Source organism: Arachis ipaensis, chromosome B02 (genome assembly GCF_000816755.2).
Source record: "Arachis ipaensis cultivar K30076 chromosome B02, Araip1.1, whole genome shotgun sequence".
NCBI classification, from domain to species: domain Eukaryota; kingdom Viridiplantae; phylum Streptophyta; class Magnoliopsida; order Fabales; family Fabaceae; genus Arachis; species Arachis ipaensis.
Window position 1 is genome coordinate 29,845,994 of NC_029786.2, and position 18,293 is coordinate 29,864,286.

At 40.1% G+C, this 18,293-nt stretch overlaps 1 protein-coding gene across 2 annotated transcripts; it reads left to right on the forward strand.

Annotated features, from left to right (window-relative positions):
* LOC107625205 (protein SLOW GREEN 1, chloroplastic) lies at positions 14,132–17,750 on the forward strand. 2 transcript variants are annotated; one of them, XM_016327787.2, is made up of 4 exons: positions 14,132–15,034; positions 16,357–16,616; positions 17,278–17,424; positions 17,520–17,750. In XM_016327787.2, the coding sequence occupies exons 1-3, from the start codon at positions 14,174–14,176 to the stop codon at positions 17,411–17,413; spliced, it is 1,257 nt and encodes a 418-aa protein (XP_016183273.2). In that variant the 5' UTR covers positions 14,132–14,173; the 3' UTR covers positions 17,414–17,424; positions 17,520–17,750. The 2 variants fall into 2 exon arrangements, with proteins under 2 accessions (XP_016183273.2, XP_020971396.1); XM_021115737.1 differs by having other exon boundaries at positions 14,133–15,034; positions 17,341–17,424.

An 18,293-nucleotide genomic window follows, 5' to 3' on the forward strand; every position in this document is an offset into this window, starting at 1 on the left:
GAAACATTTTATCAAACATATAGCATGCAATAAAAGTAAACATCACAAAATGCAAGAAGTAATAAAGGCTATGGCTAACATAAACAAGAAATCAATAATAGTAACTAAGGCAATTATCAAGAGACATGAAAACATAAAATTGCGTTGAAAGAAAATTGAGAGTAACAAAGGGACTCATAAACTAAAATTTCAAAATAAAGAAGTTAACAAGAGGAGTTGGTGAACCAAAGTGTTAGAACAAATAAAAATAAGAGAAAACTAAATTAAAATAAAACTGAAACCTAAACCTAAACCTAAGAAGAAATTGAAAGAAGAAACCCTAAATTCTAGAGAGAAGAGAGAGCTTCTCTCTCTAGAATTCTACATCTCAAACTAAAGTGTGTGAATGAATGATTGGTGAATCCGTCCAGCTCCACTTCCCAGCCTCTTGTCTTCATTTTCAGGCTTGAAACTGGGTCAAAAGCAGCCCAAAAATCGCCCCCAGCATTTTCTCTTTACTGAGGTACATGACGCTCGTCACGCGTACGCGTCAGCCAGCACACGCGTCGCTTTGATAATTCACTGGCCACGCGTACACATCATTTGGACTATGGCTTGGTCACGCGTACGCGTCAAGATCAGCTTCTCAAATCTCCAAATTCTTGTGTTCCTTCCACTTTGGCATGCTTCTTTTCCATCATCTAAGCCATTCCTACCCTATAAAACCTGAAAATACTTAACACACATATCAGACATCGAATGGTAATAAGAAAATATTAAAAATTAGTAATTTTAAGGCCAAAGAAGCATGTTTTCAATCATAGCACAAAATTAGGAAGGAAACTGTTCCGAGGGTTACCTGAAACTGTAGGTCGATCTCGGACGAGATCTTCTGTGCTGATCGGCGCTGATGTGTCCGACTTGTGGGTGGCGGCCGGAGCCGCCGTGTCCGACTTGTTGGACTTGTTAGTGATGTTGATCCTTCGTCACCGGAGAGTGGTGGTACCTGCAAGGGACTCCGATGCTTAATTTAGCAAAGGTATTAAGCAGGTTTTTAGTAGAATCAGTATATGAGTTATACCTGGGTGCTCCAGTGTATTTATAATGGTGTGGAGTGACCTTTCTGGAGATAAGATAGTTATTTTATCTTATCTTTGAGTGAAGTCATCTTATCTTCAAGGGAACCGCCCTTATCTCTCAAGGCTTGGGCTGCCTTTGGATTTGGTTCGTGTTCCTCCGTTTGGGCCCCTTTTTGGGCTTCTTTTTGGTGATTTGGCCGAACTCTTTGAGAAGAGGTCGGGTAGTTCGGACCTAAAGAGGTCGGTTGACTTGTCGCTAATCAGCCCAGGTCGTACAGCTCGACCCAGGGTATGAACAGTGCCCCTGCTCGAGCATGGTCTTCCTGTTGAGGTCGAGTCCTTTCTTAGGACTTCGATCCTTCTTTGGAGAAGTCGAGCTCGAGCACTTCGGTTGGTCCTGCTGAGGCTTTTTGAATGTGAAGCGTTTTTCCTTCACTCCTTTTAGTTTGAAACGCGCATTTTTGTGTTTTGTATTCTTCTTGGGAACGTTCGAGGGTTCTCTACTGCCCATTAACTCCTCTTTTTTGCCGTTTCCCTCTTTCATATTTCGTTTTGAACTTCCAAAAGACTTTGCTTCAGCTTCTTTTTCTCTTTTGCTTACTGTAACTCCATCTTTTACCCTTCTGTTCTTGCATTTTCTGGCTCGCCTTGGACTCTTCGTTTTTGCTTGCTCCCAAGTTTTTCACATCTTCGCGCTTCTCTTTGTTTTCGGAGGTGACTATTGGTGCTTCGCTCTTTCGAAAGGTGATCGTCTGGCGTGGCCTCGTCGTTGCTTCAATATTTTCTTGTCTTCTACTATTTGCAGGTTGGTTTTCTTCTTCTTTCTTCCTACGCTGTTCTTTTTCATGCTTGCATTATTCTATTTTTTGGAAAAGTTTTGATCTTTGCTTGGATTCATGTTGAAGAACTTGAATTTTTTCTGTTCGTCGTGCTTTGACTGTTGCTGTGGTGCATGTTTTTTGGAGTTCTTTCGACTTATGTATGATCCTTGGCGTATTTCCTGATAGTTGATGCATTTAGGATTTTGAAATGTCGTTACTGTTTCTGATTGTACCCATTGATTATGAAGCTTATGAACTGCTTGATTTCTGAAAAAGATTGCGCCTTTGATGATTTCCACTTGACCTATTTGATGTTGATAGTTTCCTTTGCTGATTGGTCCATAAGAAAAGATAGCTATTTTGATTCGTGATTTTCTTCTCGGAGTGTCGTTTGTTGAAAGAGGGTTATTCTTCTTGCTGAGAGATGTTGGGATATATTCTTGTAGATTTTTTTCTAAGTCCTCGTTTTGTTACTGCCTCCAAAGGATGCCCCTGGACCTTTGGTGTGAGTCTTGGGGTTTCCTTTCGCTGCTGTATCTGACTCCTATTGTTTGCATGCTTTAGTCTAAGTTGTATCCATATTTGTCCGAGCTGATTTCTTGATTTGCCCGACCTGTTGTGGATAGTAACCCCTTTTTCTTTTTCTAGCTGTAGGACTAGTTGACCATGTCTTCTTGAAAAAAATATTGTCGAGACCTCCTCCAAAGTCCTCGAGGGAATGTCTGACTGGTTGGACTCCCTCGTCCTGATGTATGTTTCAGTAGTGAATTCTGAGTACTGCGTGAAGCTTAGAAAGCATCACCGGATCTGTAGTAGTAGAGATCAAGAGAAGAACTATGAGTTGGTAGTGACAGACCCTGATGAGAGGGTTTGTTTTCCTTCTCTGACCCAGGGGGGAACGTCCCTTCTTTTTTACTTATGACTATTTTTTCAGCCAAATGAACATTACCATTCCTTTTACATCCTTCGAGACCGATTTGTTGTGGTCGTGTAATGTAGCTCCATCCCAACTTCATCCAAACTCATGGGGTTTTATTAAGATCTTTCAGTTGTTGTGTCAAGAACTAAATATTAAGCCTTCTCAAACCCTTTTTCTTTATCTTTTTGTTTTGACTAAGCCTGTGATTTCTTCAAAAAAGAAAGCTTCTCGGGTTTCTTTTCGATCCCCAGGAAAAAAAAGTTTTTTCCATGTATGATGAGTCCTTTAAGGACTTTAAGAATTATTACTTTAAGGTCCGAGCTATTGAAGGAGCTCGGCCATTTTTCTTGGAGTCAAACAATGAACCTGGCTTTCCTTTAAGTTGGCAGAAGAATGTTGTGGTGTCTAGATATTCGTGGGAGATGCTTGATGAGGTCGAACAACATTTTGTGAATGTGTTGGAGGAGATTTGGTGGCAGCCCCCCATCTCGATACAAAGAAAGTCTTAGGGAACCCTTCCCTTGTTCGAGTTGAGCTTGGTAGTGGTCGACTTCTTTTTTCTTCGCTTTGTTTACTTGCTTTTTTCTTTTTTTCCAGTTTTGTAACTTGTTTTTGCTGTGTTTTGTCAGAGATGGCAAAGACTAACGATTCCATGAAGGCCTTTAAGAAGGCGAGAAAAGCTACAGCTGCCTAGAACATCTCGGCTAAGGCCGCTGGGGAAGGATCTTCTCAGGTTCCTCCTAAAAAGCCAATCTTGGGCACTTCTGGGCCGAGGATGATGATCCCTACTCCTCAGGTCCATTTGGTTGATCCTTCCCAAACTTCTGCTGCTACCTCTTCTCCCACTGCTGGCCCTCCTCCGAAAAGACAGAGGACTGTTGAGCCTTTTAACTTGGACGCCCCTGACTTTGATGCTGTTGGGTTTGTTGATCAACAAATTGCTCCTTATGGTGTTGTTCCTACTGATGATGTATCCATTCTTCATCATCTAGACTTTATTACCCGAAGCAGTATTAAAATGGCACATATGGGAGCAGCCTTGTACCGAACTGCCCAGGATCTTCCTGTGCACGGGACAAAGGCTTTTATGGAGGAGGCCAAGTCGGAATTCGACAGGATCAAGGGGTTGAAGGATGAGCTGGATGCCAAAGTGATCAAGTTGGAACTTGATTTGGAGAATGAAAAGGCTCGAGCTACTGCGGCTGTGGCTTCTGCAAATCTGGCTAAGGAGATGGCGCAGCAGCATAAGGATAGCTATGTCCGGACTTATGGTGAGATGATAGAGCTCAGGGAGAGTTTGGAATCTGCTCGAGCTGATTATGCCGAGCTCCAGGGCCATCTTGTGGGCAGTGTGACTTCTGCTTATGAAAATTTGAAGGATCAGGTTCGAGTTCTTGCTCCCGAGCTCGACCTGTCTCTCTTCAGTTTTGACAATATTGTGAAAAATAGGAAGATCGTCCTTGCCCCGGATGAAGATGATGATGATGTAGATCCACCTCCTGCGCCATCTATCAAGGCCTCTGTTGTGCCGACTTCTCCAACTCCTGCAGCTGAGGTCGACCACCCTGAGTTGGATCCTGATGTTCAGATCCTGAACCGGTCGGATGGGACCGTCCATGCTGTCCCCCTCCAGACTTGTCCTCCTTCACCCCGAGATGCCGCCACTGGGGAATCTTTAAACCCTTTGTAGTTTTTGCTTCTATATCTTGATGGCCCAGTTTGTGGGTCTTTGAACTCTTAGTTTGATAACTTGTGCTATGTTGGATTTGGATATTTTAGTTGCTTTTCTTAGCGACTTTATTTAGAAAAACAAATGTCTTTTGAACTCTTGAGGTCGACCTTCGGGTGGCCTGTTGATTATAGTAGTTTTGTTTCCTCATGATATGATTGTTTGCAACTTTTTGGCATATCCAGGAATCTTTAAGAGTGTTGGAGCTTTTTTGCTGTCCGACCACTTTTTCTATTTCCTTAGTGTTGGTGTATTTCCTGAAGTGACCTTTTGAGGCTAGCCTTGTTTGACTGTTCTACTTGTGAATCGATTTTAGGAGAGGTCGTGGCTTTCTTTGGGTCGAGTTGTGTCCCTGCTAACGCACGCCTTCTGCCGGTCAACTTCTTTTGTTGAGTCTTGCAAGTTACTTTTAGTTATCCATTTTTAATTTGGATCTCGCCAGATCTCTTTATGGATTTTACTTTTTGTAACTCTGTAGCTTTAATCGTCTTGGGCCGACTTCTTTATGTCGGTTACTTCTGAGTTATTTCTTAGTAATTCATTTTTGGGCAGGGCTGGCCAGGCCTCTTGCCATGGATTTACTTTTTATAACTCTTTGTCACTTTTAATCGTCTTGGGCCGACTTCTTCATATCGGTCCCTTCTAAGTTATTTCTAGTAATCCACTTTTGATAAGGGTTGATCAGGCCTCTTTCTATGGGTTACTTTTTATAACTTTTTGTCGTTTTGATCAGTGTGGTCTGACTTCTTCATGTCGGTCCATCCCAAGTTATAGCAATTCATTTTTTCTCAGACCTCGTTAGGCCTCTTTCTATGGATTGCTTTTTATAACTTTTTGTTGCTTTGGTCGATTGGTCCGACTTCTTCATGTCGGTCCGTTCTTAAGTTATTAGTAATCTATTTTTTAGTTAGGACTGGCCAGGCTCAGCTTATGGATTACTTTTTTATAACTTTGTCGATTTTATCGTGATCGGACGATGAGCTTGATCATCACCTTGCCAACCTATGGCTTTGTCTTGATCAAGCAGTGAATTTGGTTTTCACTTTGTCGACCTTTGTCGAAATCAACGATGAATTTGGTTTTCATCGTGGTCGGGTGATGAATTTGTTTTTCACCTTGCCGACCTATAGAGAGGCTTTGCAGAAGAAATCTGAAAAGTTTTATTCCAAATAGAAAGTAGACAAATAGGAAAAATACATACATGTGGGTGTTTACCCTTCTAAGTCAGGGAGTTTATAGATCTTGGTTTGGTGCCTCGTTAAAAAACTTTCTCAGGAAAAAGAGTGCACTTTGGCCTAAGATCTTTATTATCTCCTAACTATAATACCTTCTCAGGTTGCAGTCGTGCCATGACCTTGGTAGCTCTCGCCCGTCGAGTTCGGACAACCTGTAGTAGCCTTTTCCGAGTACCTCTATGACTCGGTAAGGTCCTTTCCAGTTAGCTGCTAGCTTCCCCTCTCCTGGTCGACTTGTTCCGATATCATTTCGGATTAGGATGAGGTCGTTGTTAGCAGAATTTCGCTATACTACATTCTGGTTGTATCTTGAGGCCATGCGATGTTTTAACGCTTCCTTCCTAATCCGAGCTCTTTCTCGGATTTCTGGAAGTAGGTCAAGCTCTTCTTTTTGAAGTTGGGAGTTGGCCTCTTCATTGTAGTAGATCGTTCTGGGGGATCCTTCTTTGACCTCCACTGGGATTATTGCCTCCATTCCATAAGCCAGTCGAAAAGGTGATTCTCTTGTTGTGGAGTGTGGAGTTGTCCGATATGCCCATAGGACTTGTGGGAGTTCCTCAGCCCAGGCTCCCTTCACATCCTGTAGTCTCCGTTTTAGCCCGGCTAATATGACTTTATTGGCGGCTTCTGCCTGTCCATTAGCCTGGGGGTGTTCTACGGAAGTGAATTGGTGCTTTATTTTCAAGTCGGCCACCAATTTTCTAAAGCCTGCGTCTGTAAATTGGGTGCTATTGTCTGTGGTAATGGAGTAAGAAACCCCAAACCTTGTGACAATGTTTCTATATAGAAATTTTTGACTTCTTTAAGCGGTGGCGTTAGCTAGGGGTTCTGCCTCGATCCATTTTGTAAAATAGTCTGCCTCTGGTGGGGCGATGTGAAAATTAGCATGTTTCTGACATGGTGAACATGTCTTTATGAATTCTGTTGCTTCCTTTTGTATATTCAGCCAATAGAATCCGGCTTGGAGTACTTTTTTGGTGAGAGCTCGTGCTCCGAGATGGTTGCTACAGATGCCACTGTATACTTCTTCTAAAACTTCTTTTGTGTTGGAAGTCGGCATGCATTTTAACAGTGGTGTTGAAATTCCTCTTTTGTATAGAGTATTGTTTATGATGATATAGTATTGTGCCTCTTTTTTTAACCTTTTTGTCTCCTTCTTATCTGCAGGGAGTGTTTCTGTTTTGAGGTAGTTAATTATGGGAGTCATCCATCCTTGATCCAGACCTGTTATGGCTAGGACTTTTTCTTCCTCCGAGATTGATGGGTTCTGCAGTATTTCCTGGATGAGGCTTCTATTGTTGCCCCCTGGTTTGGTGCTGGCTAGTTTTGAGAGTGCATCAGCTCGAGCATTCTGTTCTCGAGGTATGTGGCAGACTTCATATTCCCCGAGTTTTCTGAGCTGTTCCATGGTTTTGTCTAAGTACTTTTTCATGGTGGGATCCTTGGCTTGGTAGCTCCCTGCTATTTGTGAGGTGACTACTTGTGAGTCACTGAAGATGATAAGCTTTTGAGATCCAACCTCCCTAGCCAACTTCAAACCAGCTAGTAGTGCCTCGTATTCGGCCTGGTTGTTTGAAGCAGGGAACTCGAATTTGAGGGAAAGTTCGATTTGGGTTCCCTGATCGCTTTCCAATATCACGCCTGTGCCACTTCTGGTTTTGTTTGAAGAGCTGTCTACGTAGAGATTCCATTCTGTGGGGATTCCCGGAGTATCAATGTATTCAGCAATGAATTCGGCCAAATATTGGGACTTGATGGCCGTCCGAGCTTCATATTGAAGGTCGAATTCAGATAGCTCGACTGCCCACTGTAGAATTCTCCCGGCTAAATCTGTTTTCTGTAGAATGCCTTTATGGGCTGGTTAGTCCGGACTTTGATCGTGTGAGCTTGAAAATATGGTCGAAGTCATCGAGAAGTTAGTATAAGAGCGTAGGCGAACTTTTCTATCTTTTGATAGTTTAGTTCGGCCCCTTGTAGGGCTTTGCTGATGAAGTAGATGGGCTGTTGTCCACTCTCATCTTCTTTGACTAGCGCTGAGGCCATTACTTGATTTCCTACTGCGAGGTACAGTACGAGTGGTTCTCCTTCCCTTGGTCGAGTCAGAATAGGTGGTCGTCCCAGGAACGTTTTGAAATCCTGGAAAGTCTGTTCGCACTCCATTGTCCATTCAAACTTCTTTCCCTTCCTTAGAGTGGCATAAAAGGGGAGGGATCTTATGGCTGATCCAGCTAAAAATCTGGACAAGGCTGCCAGTCTTCCGTTGGGTTGTTGTACCTCTTTGACACAGGTTGGGCTTTTCATGTCGAGTATAGCCCGGCATTTATCCAGATTTGCCTCAATTCCCTGTTGTGTTAGCATGAAGCCCAGGAATTTGCCAGCTCCTACTGCAAAGGTGCACTTTGCAGGGTTAAGTTGCATGTCATGCTTTCTGAGGGTATCGAACACTTGGGCAAGGTCGGACAATAATGTTTCCTCGCCTCGTGTTTTCACCAACAAGTCATCCACATATACCTCCATGAGTTTCCCGATATGGTCGGCGAAGACCTTGTTCATCGATCTCTGGTAGGTAGCTCCTGCATTTTTGAGTCCGAAAGGCATGACGACATAGTAGTAGTTTGCTTTAGGAGTTAGGAATGAGGTTTTTTCCTGATCAGGTGGATACATTGGGATTTGATTGTATCTTGAATAAGCGTCCATGAATGAGAGGTATTTGTATCCGGAGGAGGCATCCACTAGAGTGTCGATATTTGGAAGTGGATAGGGATCTTTTGGGCAAGCTTTATTGAGGTCGGTGTAATTAGTACACATCCGCCATTTTCCATTTGACTTTTTCACCAAAACAACATTGGCTAGCCATAGGGGGTACTTGACTTCTCTTATGAATCCTGCCTCCAGTAGAGCTTGTACCTATTCTTCCACAGCTTGGGATATTTCCGGTCCGAGCTTCCTACGCTTCTGTTGCACTGGCCGAGATCCTGGATATACTGCCAGTTTGTGGCATATTAGCTTGGGGTCTATGCCCGGAAATTGTTTCAAAGGTTCTTTTACTTCTTTCTTTAGGGTTGCCCCAATGTTTGTTGTTTTGTCCGGGGTGTCTCCGATCTGGACTTCTTCAATTTCGCCCTCAGGTTGTGGACGGAGCTCTACCCGACCTCGAACTCCCCCCGAGTTTGATGGTGTGGATTTCTTCTCTTTTTTCTCTGAGGTTCAGACTTTCATTGTAACAGCGTCGTGCTATCTTTTAATCTCCTTTTATCATAGCAATCCCTTCTGGAGTTGGAAATTTCATGCATAGATGCGGAGTTGAAACTACTGCTGCGAGCTGATTCAATGTTGCCCGACCTATCAGGGCGTTGCAGGCTGAACTTACGTCGGCTACGATGTAGTCTATGTTGAGTGTCCTTGATCGGGTTCCTTTTCCAAAGGTTGTTTGTAGTAAGATGTATCCAAGCGGTTGTATTGGAGTGTCTCCTAGCCCAAACAAGCTGTTCGGATATGCTCTAAGTTCTTTCTCCTGTAGGCCGAGTTTATCGAAGGCGGGTTTAAACAAGATATCCGCCGAGCTTCCTTGGTCTACCAGTGTGCGGTGGAGATTTGCATTGGCCAATATGATAGTGATGACCATAAGATCGTCATGTCCTGGGAGGATGCCTGCTGCATCGTCTTGGGTGAAAGTAATTGTAGGGAGGTCAGATGTTCCTTCTCCTCCCTCGACATGATATATTTCTTTGAGGTGCATTTTGTGAGATGATTTTGAGATCCCTCCTCCTGCGAATCCTCTGTTTATCATGTGAACGTGTCTTTCTGGGGTGTGAGGTGGTCGTTCTCTTTGTCCGACCTCTTCGTCTCTTTTTCTTTTCCGAGGCTCCTCCGATTTGTTGGCTAAATACCGATCTAGTCGTCCTTCTCTTACCAATTTCTCAATAACATTTTTCAAGTCGAAGCACTCATTGGTAGGATGTCCGTAGATTCGGTGATACTCACAGTATTCTGTCCAATTTCCTCCTCCTTTCTTGCTTTTGAGTGGACGAGGGGGTAGGATCTTTTCAGTGTGGCATACTTCTTGATAAATATCCACAAGAGACACCCGGAGAGGGGTATAGTTGTATTTTTTAGGCTTCTCACCGTATTGTTCTTCTTTTTTCTTGGATTCTTTCTCCTTATCCCGGGAGGAGTAAGAAAATCTAGGTTTTGAGGTATCTCCTAGCCGAGAGTTTTCCTCCATGTTGATGTACTTCTCAGCTCGTTCTTGCACTTCATTAAGAGATGTTGGATGTTTCTTTGATATGGAGTGACTAAAATGTCCTTCTCGCAGGCCATTGATGAGACCCATAATGGCTGCTTCTATTGGTAGGCTTTGTATGTCCAGGCATGCTTTGTTGAACCTCTCCATGTAACTGCGAAGACTCTCCCGATCTCCTTGCTTGATCCTTAGGAGGCTTGGGGCATGTTTGGCTTTGTCCTTCTGGATGAAAAATCTGGCAAGAAATTTCTTGGCCAGGTTGTCGAAACTCGTGATGGATCTAGAGGGGAGAGTGTCGAACCATTTAATTGCTGTTTTTGTTAGGGTTGTTGGGAAGGCTTTGCATCGAATGGCGTCCGAGGCGTCCGTGAGATACATTCGACTTCTGAAATTACTGAGATGATGACTGGGATCCGAGGTGCCGTCGTATGTAGTCATGTCGGGAGCTTTAAAGTCTTTTGGGACTTTGGCCCTCATGATCTCTTTGGTGAATGGATCTTGATCTTTGTGAGAGCTGCCTTCAGGATCAGGTTGGATAGTTTTTGTTTGAAATTCGGCTTCGAGCTTCAAGAGCTTGTCATCTAATTCTCGACGTCGCCTAGTTTCTCTCCGAAGGTCCCTCTCGGCTTCTCGTTGATGTTCAGCCTCTTTTTTGAGCTCTTTGAGGCGATCTTGTTGAGCTTGAAGTGCCTCCATGACTTCTGAATTTGGCAAATTCTTGTCTTTGTTTGGTTGAAAAGTATCCTTTGGTGTGGTGTCCGCGTTTTTGTGCGGCGTCCTGTCTTCTAGATCAGAGTTGTGGTTGTTGTCAAGGTTGTCTGCCATTTTGATGAGATGACTTCCAGGTCCCCGGCAACGGCGCTAATGTTCCGACGGTTACCTGAAACTGTAGGTCGATCTCGGACGAGATCTTCTGTGCTAATCGGCGCTGATGTGTCCGACTTGTTGGACTTGTTAGTGATGCTGATCCTTCGTCACCGGAGGGTGGTGGTACCTGCAAGGGACTCTGATGCTTAAGTTAGCAAGGGTATTAAGCAGGTTTTTAGTAGAATCAGTATATGAGTTATACCTGGGTGCTCCAGTGTATTTATAATGGTGTGGAGTGACCTTTCTGGAGATAAGATAGTTATCTTATCTTATCTTTGAGTGAAGTCATCTTATCTTCAAGGGAACCACCCTTATCTCTCAAGGCTTGGGCTGTCTTTGGATTTGGGTCGTGTTCCTCCTTTTGGGCCCCTTTTTGGGCTTCTTTTTGGTGATTTGGCCGAACTATTTGAGAAGAGGTCGGGTAGTTCGGACCTAAAGAGGTCGGTCAACTTGTCGCTAATCAGCCCGGGTCGTACAACTTGACCCAGGGTATGAACAGAAACTTAAAATCATGCAATTTAGATGAATAAGTGTGAGAATAATTGACAAAATCCACTTAATTCAATCCAAAATATACTATAAAATAGTGGTTTATCAGAATGCTAATAACTTTGAGTTAAAGTCTCAACTCATCACTTTGGTTCAGCAAAATTGTCAATTTGGTGGAAGTCCTCAAGAGGATCCCAACCGATACATTTCTAACTTCCTCAAAATCTGTAACACAATCAAGACTAATGGTCCCTGCTGATGTCTACCGACTATTATTGTTTCTGTTTTCTATCAGGGACCAGACTAAGTAGTGACTTGAGACACAACTCAAGAAAAGTATAGTAATCTGGGAGGATTTGCTGAGTAAGTTTTTAACCAAATTCTTTTCCTCTCAAAGGTTGACAAAGTTGAGAACCGACATTCAGACATTTAGATAGCAAGAATAAGAGTCTCTTCATGAGGCCTGGGAGTGGTACCAGGAGATATTGCAAAAGTATTTTCCGAACATTTTTTTGATTGGGTGCAACTCTAGATTTTCTATGATGAAATTACCCTCGTTTCAAGGATCTCATTGGATAATTCAGCGGAAGGTTCTTTGCAAATGAAAAAGACTATGATGAAGTGTTGGAGTTAACTGAGATAGTGGCCAAAAATTAATATCTATATTCTTATGAAAGAACAATAAAAAAAGGAATCATGAAATTGAATGCGTCGGTTATCCTTATAGCCCAAAACAAAGTCATGTCCCAACATATTAATGCCATTACTCAACACCTAAGAGACATACAAGTTTCAGTCATGACCACCTAAGATACTCCCTATGACATAAATAGTAGAAGGCCTCCAACTCCAAGTTAAAGATTTTGAGTATGACCAATCTCCTCTAGAATAAGTGAATTATATGGAGAATGATCCATTTTCTAAAAGCTACCTCTCTCAGATCGAGATTGCGAAACGTTTTTCGTAGAGACTTACTAGTGCCTGTTTGATGGCACCGGATTCGATGGTTCCAGAACGTTTGGACCATTAAATGGTCCCATAACAAAACATGTTTTTTAAGTTTTTTAATAACTGATAAATAGTCCTTATCTAATTTTAATTACAAATTAACCCCATATATTTTATTTAATCATAAAAATTATTTTTTTATTTTATAAATTATTATTTTATCATTAATAAACAATAAAAAATAAAAACAATAACGAATTAGATCTTCCATTGATCGTAATAAACATTTTGGCTATTCCAATCGATTAAAAGATTATATTTGATCCGTGACGTTCGTCCAGGACTGTGAAATCGTGTTTCTTTGAAAATCAATCGATTGGATTATCAAAACAATCGATTGAATTTCAGGTTTTCCATAACTCAATTGATTGGACTACAGGTTATTATCACAAAACAATCGATTGAAAATTGTAAGGCAGCATGGTTTTCACAAAAATCAATCGATTGGTCATATTACCCAATCAATTGAACGATGACTAAAATGTGGATTTTTAATAATTCAATCGATTGCTTATACTACCCAATCGATTGAATGCTTCAAATTAAAAGAATAAACATATCAAGCATAGTGCATCTGCGCTGCTGAGAAGTTTCGAGGGATAGAAGTCCGTCTGCATGCACCAAATCGTAGGTTCTAGGGTATGTTGGAAAAGCCTCACACCTAGGAGCAACAAAAGATCATACATATAAGAAAATAGTAACACTTATTCACAAAATCATAATAGTAGTTGATAATTTAATATATCCTTGCACCCAGCCTACCACCAATAATAATTAAGTAGAATTTCTGAATATAACAACTTCTATATGCTTATGCCTATATCCCCCAAGAATTCTTGACTTGCACAGCATCATTAACTATTAAGCTTTTACACCTTTATTAACATATATTTTTTTAACCAATGTCGTGGATCTCAATTATGTAAGTCTTTAAGAATACTTTAACCTTAGTGTGAATGTTATGGTGACCACGAAAAGAAAAAGGGGAAATTGAATAGGCATGTATATCCTCAATTCTTTTCGTTAATAGTGGATTATCAATCAATTCTTTTAATTTGAAGCATTTAATCGATTGAATTATTAAAAATTCACATTTTAGTCATCGTTCAATTGATTGGATAATATGACCAATCGATTGATTTTTGTGAAAATCATGCTGCCTTGCAATTTTCAATCGATTGTTTTGTGATAACAACCTGTAGTCCAATCGATTGAGTTATGAAAAATTTGAAATTCAATTGATTGTTTTGATAATCCAATCGATTGATTTTTAAAGAAACACGATTTCACAGTTCTGGACAAACGTTACGGATCAAATATAATCTTTTAATCGATTGGAATAGCCAAAAAATTTATTACGATCAATGGAAGATCTAATTCGTTATTGTTTTTATTTTTTATTGTTAATAAATATAATAGATTAATGATAAAATAATAATTTATAAAATAAAAAATAGTTTTTATGATTTAATAAAATATATGGGGTTAATTTGTAATTAAAATTAGATAAGGACTATTTAGCATTTATTAAAAAAACTTAAAAACATGTTTTGTTCTGGGACCATTATGAGATTAATTTGTAATTAAAATTAAATAAAGACTATTTATCAGTTATTAAAAAACTTAAAAAACATACTTTATTATGGGATCGTTTAATAGTCCAAACGTTCTGAACCATCGAATCATTTTTATTTTATGCTTTCTTTTGGCTCGTGGGTTCTAATTTCTTTCAAAGGAAAAAAAAAAAAGAAAACACTAACAAGGTCACCATATAGTCATAACTCAACACATTGGCTACCTCGGCATGTTCTCATCGGTGAGAATCTCTCGGGTTGAGATATTTAGTTATTTACCGGTTTGGCAGTTCTCAATTCCCAGTTCAGCCTCATCCATGGAGTCTCTCTCTTCCCTGAAACCCTCTCATCACCACCACCAATCCCTTCTCTCTCTTAATCACCACCATTCAACAACACCATTCTCTTCCGTTCCTTTCCTTTCTCTACCATCTTCCTCCTCTTCCTCTTCCGCTTCCTTTCGATTTTCACCCATCAAAGCCTCACACTCACCCAAAAACCCATTAACCCACGTGACCCAAACACTAAACCCCTTCTTCTCACTCATCCTCAAATCAGCATGCATCGCAGCTGCATTGTTCCTCATGCGCCTTCACTTCAATTCTCCCGCCCTCGCCGCTGCCGCTACAGCCGCACCGCAACCACCATCTTCCGCGACGGAATCCTCTCCGGAAGATGCCTCCGGCGAAGAAAAAATCTCCCCCGAAAAAAAGGTTTCGGGTGAAGAGAACAGCACCGTTGAAGATCTTCAGTCCCTCATCGAAGCAAAGATCAGAGAGCGTAAATTCGACGAAGCGGTTCCGATGGTAGACCGCTTGATTGAAATTGAGCCGGAGGAGCTTGATTGGCCGCTGCTGAAGGCGCACCTGCGTGCCCGCAACAACGACCACGCGGTGGCGCGGAACTTGTTTGAAGAAGTGCTGAAGAGAGACCCTTATAACGTGATTGCGCTTCATGGTCTTCTTGTGGCGGCTTTTGAGTTGAAGGAACCAACGAAGGATTTTATGCCAAGGTTTGAAGAAGCTGTGAAGTTCCTGGAGAAAGAAGAGAGGGATTCTGAGGCAAGGGACTTGAAGCTGCTAATTGCGCAGGTAATCAACATTGAATGGGATTCAATTAGTGTTCATATACAAGTGCATACCAGCCCATAACTAACTATAGCAAAAGAGGATAACTATCTAACTAACTAACTAACGAATAAGTTGCAAACTTGCAAGTTGCAGAGTTGTTGCTGGAGTTGTATGATGGAGTTGTAGATGTATCATTTTTTATTTGTCAAAGGAAGTTATTCTCCCTGATATGTGGGAAAAATAATAAACTACAAAACATGAAATATTTGAGTAGTTCAAATTGTTAGAAAATATTAGGATATTTGAATTGATACTGGGATATTAAGCATTTATTATTTGATTATTATCTGATTTGTTCATCACCTATTTACCTTGTATCATATTCATAGAAACATCTGATTATCAAGTTTATTATTTTTGAGATAGGTTTAATTACTCTGTAGGTTTCATAGTTTCACCAAATTTGTAATTAGGTCCTTTATTTTATTTCAATTGAGTTTCTACACTACTTTTAATTTTGTAATTAGGTCCTTTTAAGTGTAAAAACGGTTAGAGTTAATTGAATATTTCTCTGAAAATTGAGTGTATCTACAATTAAAAACCTAATTAGATCTTTAACCACATGTTTTTTGGAAAAAATATTCTGCTAATTTTAATATTTTTGATATGAAAATGATCTAATTACAAAATTAAAAGCAGTGTAGGGACCTAATTGTAAAGAAAAAAAGTATAAGGATCTCATTGCAAATTTGGTGAAACTATAGAGACCAATAGAATAATTAAACCTTTGAGATATTATCGTGAATTCTGACACAAATAATGTAAACATATAAACTAGCCCGACTTCATCATTTTGTGTCGAACTAACCCAATTTATTGATGGGTGTTGAGCTAGTTTATATCTTTCATGGTTAAAATTGTAGGACATAAATCTGTCATGGCCTGAAATGATGATTTATTCTGGACAAATGTTTGATCCTCCATTGATTGTTTTGCCATGAAAGATATGATAAACTACATTTCTACATTTCAGACCATGAAAGATTTGAGGCTGGACAGATTTTAATCATGTAATATATAAACTAGCTCGACTTCCCCATTGTGGGTCGAACTAGCCCAATGATTGATAGGTGTCAAGCTAGATTACATCTTTCATGGTTAAAATTGTAGTACTTAAATCTGTCTTGGTCAGAGATGATAATTATTTGGACAAATATTCGATCCTCCATCTACTATTTTGCCACTGATATGATATTTTAGGGGGGCTCTTTAAGTACTTCACTAAGTTCACTCTAACAAGTACCTATAACATAAATGCATATCTAACTAACTTTCTAATACAGGTTAAGGTTTTGGAAGGGGAATTATCCAGTGCGCTGAAGGTGTATGAGGATCTTGTGACAAAAGAACCGAAGGATTTTAGGCCTTACTTGTGTAAGGGTGTGGTGTATACTATGATGAAGAAGAAAGATGAAGCTGAAAGACAGTTTGAGAAGTTTAGGGAACTTGTCCCAGAGGATCATCATCACAAAGATTATTTTGAGGACAATGCTAATGTGTTCTTGCAGAAGCTAGAGCAAAAGAAAGAAGCGGCTCTGAAGAGGTGAAAACGAGTGATGAGCTGAATTGCTTAGAATTAGTTATGGTTTCAAGCATCATTTTGAATTCAGTTCGCAAATTCTGTGGCGAAATGAAACTAAGAGAGCTGCGATTGCACTGTCTTGAATTTAAAACCACCACTCTCTAGAGAATGATGATCGTTCTTAACTTGTGTTGAATGATTGGACTACAATCTAGGTGAGTGTTAATGTTGTACGTTCTAGGTGATAAATTTTGCTTTTGGTGGTTGTTCAAAATTACAATAACAATAATTGCCACAATTCCAAGATAGGAGTGTTGGTAGATATGGATGGTGAGATTTGAAAGGGTTTGTTTGTAGTCATATTTTATGATAGAAGATAGAACATAATGGTATTGTTGGATCTATATGATCGACCTCAACTAGTAGAAAAAGGATTGTTTCTTATTATTGTTATTATCATTGATGGAAAGTGAGATGTATAAATAGGGTTATCTTTTTGCTCTAAAATGAACTTATTGGTTACCTTTTGTTTGAAAGGTAGAAGAACCTAAATACATATTCCATCAACCACAACTGTAACTCGGTGATCCTCTATTTTGAATTTGGATAGTTTTGCCTGAGCAAGATAGATAGTCGGTTTTGAAATGTTAACTATGTTACATTCATTACCCTGAATATATAGCATGTTTGTGGGTGATCTACTGATCTTGATGACATCGGAGGGCTTTTCCTCTGTCCATTACAGACTACAGTGTATGGTTGGATCCTATTGTGCTTATTCTAGTTACTCACTGGTGGCTTTACTTGCTCAACTCTGAGTGATGCGCGTGTAAGTATTTCTATATTGTGGAAATATGCTTCTAAATTGCTTTGTGAATTGCGATGCATATTTTCAATTGTCATAACAAATATGATTTATGACAGCATTTAACTTCATTTAATCCATGTATCCGAACTACCATATATGGAACAACTTGGTCGTTGTTGACATACATGTTCATCTTATACTTCTCTCTTGTCGGAAGAAAACTGCATTCGATTCAGTTAAGTATATTATCCTCAATTTGATAGGATATGATAAGTTAAAGACATGATAGTATGTCTGATGTAAATGATTTTGGCAAATAGTTAGGATTGAACTATGGTTGTGTTTTAGTGAAGTGAATTGCCAGCTTATCCCCAAGTTAATGAGCAACTTGAACAGGTCATAAATTGTTATGGTTCTGCACAGGCTTCTGAAATTGTTAGAATGTGTTTAAATCAGTTTGGTCCTTGTGAAACTGTTGCTATTACGGCTAGCATCAGGTTGGTTCAAGTACACCAAATTTACTATTGACTATGGTGTTTGCTATTATTATTGCAAACCGTCGACCATGGCTTTTTGAATAGGAAAAAAAAAGGAATTTCAGGTTAAAATTTCAATTTGGGGAGTAGAAGCTACGTGACGGTAAGAAAATATATAAAGTAATGAAAACTTAACATAACAGATACGGTGGTAAGAACGGAGGTGCAAACCTGCCAAACCACAAATATTGGGTCAATTTTTTCTCTGTTTTTTATTCATAGCATTTCCCAACTCAACAGATTAAACTTGCTGCATGTATAAGACAGAATTCAAACTTCTAATATTTAGTTAAGTGCATTAATGAGTTAACCACTAAATCAACCTAAACTGATTCAATTAACCAACCTAAACTG

Bases quoted from the DNA above. Each gene is read 5' to 3' on its own strand.
- LOC107625205 (XM_016327787.2), top strand. From the start codon at position 14,174: ATGTTCTCATCGGTGAGAATCTCTCGGGTTGAGATATTTAGTTATTTA. The intron at 15,035-16,356 runs GTAATCAACATT...TTTCTAATACAG, and splicing joins TGAAGCTGCTAATTGCGCAG to GTTAAGGTTTTGGAAGGGGA. The intron at 16,617-17,277 runs GTGAAAACGAGT...CTGAATATATAG, and splicing joins AAAGAAGCGGCTCTGAAGAG to CATGTTTGTGGGTGATCTAC.